The 5134-nt window shown below is 46.5% G+C and overlaps 1 protein-coding gene across 1 annotated transcript; it reads left to right on the top strand.

Annotated features, from left to right (window-relative positions):
* Positions 1-548: 548 nt before the first annotated feature.
* On the top strand, positions 549-1340 carry LOC119427437 (potassium voltage-gated channel subfamily G member 4-like). The gene has a single exon (XM_037695056.1). It carries the CDS (start codon positions 549-551, stop codon positions 1338-1340), a length of 792 nt encoding a protein of 263 aa, XP_037550984.1.
* The last annotated feature ends 3794 nt before the right edge of the window (positions 1341-5134 follow it).

Genomic DNA, 5134 nt, shown 5'->3' with positions numbered 1-5134 from the left:
TTGAGGTGGCTCGGGCATCTGGATAGGATGCCTCTTGGACGCCTCCCTGGTGAGGTGTTCCGGGCACGTCCCACCGGGAGGAGACCCAGAAGAAGACCCAGGATACGCTGGAGGGACTATATTTCTCGGTTGGCCTGGGAAGGCTTTGGGATTCCCCCGGAGGAGCTGGTCCAAGTGGCTGGGGAGAGGGAAGTCTGGGCTTCCCTACTTTGGCTGCTACCCCCATAACCCAACCCCAGATAAGCAAAAGAGAATGGATGGATGGATGTACTGTATAACCTCCAGAACAAGGTTAGACCAAAATACTTACAACTCTGGCATGAAAGGCAGTGGATGATTTGCAGTCCTTCAAGGGATGTTGGGTGTTCAGTTGAAAATGTGTTCCTATAATTTTGCTTACAGTTATCTTCTGTAACAGATCAAGCTGAAATGTGTCTTTTTTAGGTTGATCATCAAACTCAATCGTCCTGTTTGTGGATTCTCCTTGGAAGCTCCCGTTTACTGGACCAAGAAACTTCTACCATCCTGGTTTTCATTCTGCTGCCAGGATGCCCATCATCAGCAATGCCAACCATGACTTCAGCACCTACTCTATCAGCAGCGACGATAGCAGCCTTGATCGCTTCTTCACCGAAATCCCAGAGACTGAAACCCTAAAGGGCATTTACTTCCAGCGCGCCCAGCTTATTCGTGACCACAATGCCTCATATGTAGTTGACCACACTCTACATGTTCTCATCAACGTTGGGGGAAACCGCTACACCTTCCCCTGGAGCACCCTGGAGCAGTTTCCCCATAGTCGACTGGGTCGGCTGCGCTTCTGTACAACCCCTGAAGAGATTGCTCGACTCTGTGATGACTACGATGAGACGTATCAGGAGTACTTCTTTGACCGGAACCCCACAGCCTTTAGGGTCATCCTCAACTTCTTGGCTGCTGGGAAACTGCGTCTGCTCAGGGAACTGTGCGCCGTCTCTCTACACGACGAGCTAGACTACTGGGGCGTGGACCCAGGAAACATGGAGCGCTGCTGTCGCCGACGCATGATCACCCGTGTGGATGAGGTGGCAGAGCGTGAGCAAAAAGAGAAAGTGTGGAGAAAGAAGAGGACAATGCTGAAGAAAAGACCAGCAAAGACTGAAAAAGGATACCGCAGACTGGTCTCAGTACTGAGAGAGGTGATGGAAAACCCTCACTCAGGTTTGGCCGGGAAGATGTTTGCCTGTCTCTCCATCATTATGGTTCTGATCACAGTCATCAGTTTGTGCATCAGCACCATGCCAGACCTCAGGGATGAAGAAAACAGGGTGTGTATGAAAGCCTCAAAACAGTCAGTTTGATCTTTTTATACAGCTTCAAGTCTTTTCTCTCTCAACTAGAAGCCATCTGGTACTGCTGCGACTAAAACACTTCTAACATCTTTGTATTTCATTTCAGTTGGAAAAAACTGGCAATTTAAAATTAAAATTTAAATCAACAATTACTAACACTCTCCACCCCATCACCTGCCCCTAATAAACAAGAGAACAAACAACAACCACACACACACACACGCACGCACGCACACACGCACACACGCACACACACGCACAACTGTGGAGCTCAGTTCAGAACCTTTACAAGACAGAAATGGATTTTAGGTCATCTCAAATGATCCAGCCTTAAAAGCCAAAATCAGTCAGATTTATTTTTATTTTCCCAGTTTGATAAACTTCATCTTGTATATATAGGCAGTGCTACAGATTTCCAGTTTAACAGTATTAGTCTCCTGGTCAGCAGAGTTGTGAAAGCTATTAAGTTCTGTTTAGCAGGAGAACGAGCAAGTGTGGTAGTGACGAGGCAGTGAAAACTGTAGGAGAGATGTGTGAGCAATTTGATACAGCCTGTTGGGGTCATCCACACAGGAGGGACACTGTTGGACATTTTTGCGAGCCTACCTTTAGTATAGTGAGCTTCATGTAGGATCTGTTGTTGCACATAACTGTTGAGCACAGATTGAAGAACTGTGCACCATCTTTTAATACCTACAGCCAGTCTGAAGTCTCTCTCGTACAGTTTTTAACCCAGTTGGTTTTAAAGGTTAAAAATAATTAAATATATAGAACTCAATTCAATTCAGTATATTTATATAGCACCAAATCACAACAAAGTTGTCTCAGGGCACTTTACAGGAACATTCACATACATTAAAAAAAAACAATTGGTAAATTTCTCTATCTAAGGAAGCCAGCAGACAAGTTGAATCTTAGCTTCGTTGCAGTCTCCCATCCTGAGCAAGCACAATGGCAATAGTGGAAAGGAAAAACTCAATTTTAAAAGGAAGAAACCTCCAGGAGACCCAGGCTCAGGACAAGCGGCCATCTGCTTTGACAGACTGGTTTGAGAGGACAGAAAGGAGAGACAAACAAACACAGAATGGTAGGTCCAGATATAGGTCCAGGTGTATGACACAATCTGGGTTTTGGATTAGCACACACCACCGAACAACAGGCATTGTTTAAAGTGTTTATTGATAAACAGCTTCTGGTGGAGGTCCGGTTTCCAAAGGTGGGTCTGATCTGTAGAGACAGAGGAGTTAGTGATCTGGGTTTTACTGTGAAGGTTCAGAAGCTTTTAAAGGTAGTCACTAACCTTCACAGTCTGTAGAGAGAGGAACTCCTTTGGTGATTAGGAAATGACGATTTCACTCATTGTGAGTGAGCAGCAGCAGAGAAGCAGGTTGATGTAGAATTTGGTTCTAGGGAGAGTCCAAGGATGAGGTCCAGTAGGGAAAGCAGAGGTCATGCACAGTTGGTCAGAGAGCAGAATCCAAAGCCAAATCTTGATCCGGGAGACATAGTTGAGGAGATGGGAAGAAGAGTCGGTACCGTGGTCAGAAAGCAGAATCCAAAACAAGTAAAGGGAGGGTAAGGCGAAAAATCTGAGGAACAGGCGTGGGGTCGAGACAAGGCTAGAGGCCAAGGCTGTGAAGAGATTGTTGGACATCTACTATCTAAAAGAGTTCGATAATCTGGCACTGGTGGAGTGTGAGCATGGAGCTTATAAAGGCAGGTGAACAGGTAAAGCTGATGAGTGCTGATTGCTGTAACAAACAAGGGAGGTGTGGCTTGGCTTGGAAGGAGCAGGGTTGAGCTGAAGATGGGTGATAGGTAAAACTGAACATGGAAACAGAAAACTAAGTCAGGAAGGGGCAGAAACGTGACATAGCCCCACCCTTATAGTCCAGCTCCTGACGGACCTCCAGACTGGTCAGGGTGGGAATTATGAAAGTTACGAATGAGGGTTTTATCCAAAATCTTATGGGCAGGAACCCAGGACCGCTCCTCGAGTCCATAGCCTTCCCAGTCCACCAGGTAGTGTAGACCTCAACCCTACCATCTGGAGCGGAGCAGCCTCTTGACGGTGTAGGCCAGGGACCCATTGATCAGTCTGACGGGAGGAGGAGGCCTGGAGGAGGGCTCAAAACGTGATGAAAGGAAGGGTTTAATGCATAAGACATGGAACGTTGGATGTACTTTGAGAGAGTGAGGTAGCTGGAGGCGAACCGCCACAAGGTTGATTAACTTGGCAATGGGAAAAGGTCCCACGAAACGAGGTGCCAGTTTACATGACTCTACTCGGAGCGGGAGGTCCTTGGAAGAAAGCCAGACCTTCTGGCCCACCTGATAGGAAGGTTTCTGAGATCATCGTCGGTTGGCCCCTCTGATATAGACTGCAGAGGTCTTGATGAGAGCCCTTCTAGCCTTCCTCCAAGTCCGTTGGCACCTTAATGCTGCTCTGTGGGCAGATGGAACCAGAGCCTCTTTCTCCTAAATAGAGAAAAGAGGGGCTTGGAAACCATACACAGTGTAAAAAGGGGACAGACCTGATGCAAATGAAGGTAGGGAGTTGATGGCGTGTTCTACCCAGGGTAGATTGGCAGCCCACTTGTTAGGGTCCTTCTCGCACAGGAGTCGAAGCTTGATCTCCATCTCTTGGTTTGCTCTCTCACTCTGGTCATCAGTTTGAGTGTGAAAACCTGATGAGAGACTAACATAAATACCCAGAAGGTTACAAAACTCCCTTTAGAACCGTGAGATGAATTGTGGGCCCCGGTCAGGAACGATGTCCACAGGCAGCCCATGCAAACCAAAAACTTCCTTAATTATAAGCTCCCCCAGTTTCTTGGCTAAGGGGAGTTTATTGAGTGGTACTAGATGGACCATCTTAGAGACACAGTCCACAGTAGTGAGAATGACCATGTTGCCAGCAGAAGGAGGGAGACCTGTGATGAAATCCATGGCTAAGTATGACCATGGGCATGGAGGAATAGGAAGGGGTCGTAGCAAACCTGCAGGGGGACGTCTGGAGGTCTTAGCCTGGTTGCATGGGTGACGGGAAGTAACGTAATCCTTTACGTCTTTAATCAAGTCCTTCCACCAGAACTGGGCTTTAACTAAGTTCAGAGTTTTAGTAGTGCCAGGGTGACAAAACATGCGTGAACTGTGACAGAGGTCTAAAACTTTCTGAATCTGATGAGGAGATACAAACACACAAACCCGTTGTCTTGGGTTGAGTCTTTTGGCTGTCTTAAGGTACTCCAGATTTTTGTGATCTGTCCAGACCAGAAATGGTTCTTTGGCACCCTTCAGCCAATTTCTCGACTCCTCTAGAGCCAATTTAACAGCTAGTAGTTCTCGTTCTCCCACATCATAATTGCATTCAGCAGGTGTAAGGCTCCTGGAAAATAAAGCACAATGATGAATCCTCCCCTCTGTGATATGTTAACTGAGGACTGCCTCAACACCAGTGCTAGATGCATCAACTTCAACAATAAATTGTTTGTCATGATCAGGAGAGTGTAGGACGGGTGCAGAAGAGAACAGTCTCTTAAGTGTGGTGAAGGCAAGTTTGGCTTGTTCGTTCCAGAGAAACTTGGTCTTGGATGACGTGAGTGAGTGAAGTGGAGAATAAATCAGCCTATAGTTCTTAATATGCTGGTGAACATTCTCAGTCATCCAGGACATGATGAATTCAAAAAGTGTTCAATACAAAAACAACTGGACTTTATTTGTAACAGAAGACGTTTCGCTCCTCATCCAAGAAGCTTTCTCAATTCAAAGAGCAGTGAGTGAGGGGTTCAGGTTATAAGGCT

The sequence above is a fragment of the Nematolebias whitei genome, chromosome 2, assembly GCF_014905685.2.
Source record: "Nematolebias whitei isolate Nwh7 chromosome 2, NemWhi1, whole genome shotgun sequence".
NCBI lineage: Eukaryota > Metazoa > Chordata > Actinopteri > Cyprinodontiformes > Rivulidae > Nematolebias > Nematolebias whitei.
Note: the sequence above shows the minus strand (reverse complement) of the source record. Positions and strands in the feature narration are given on the sequence as shown.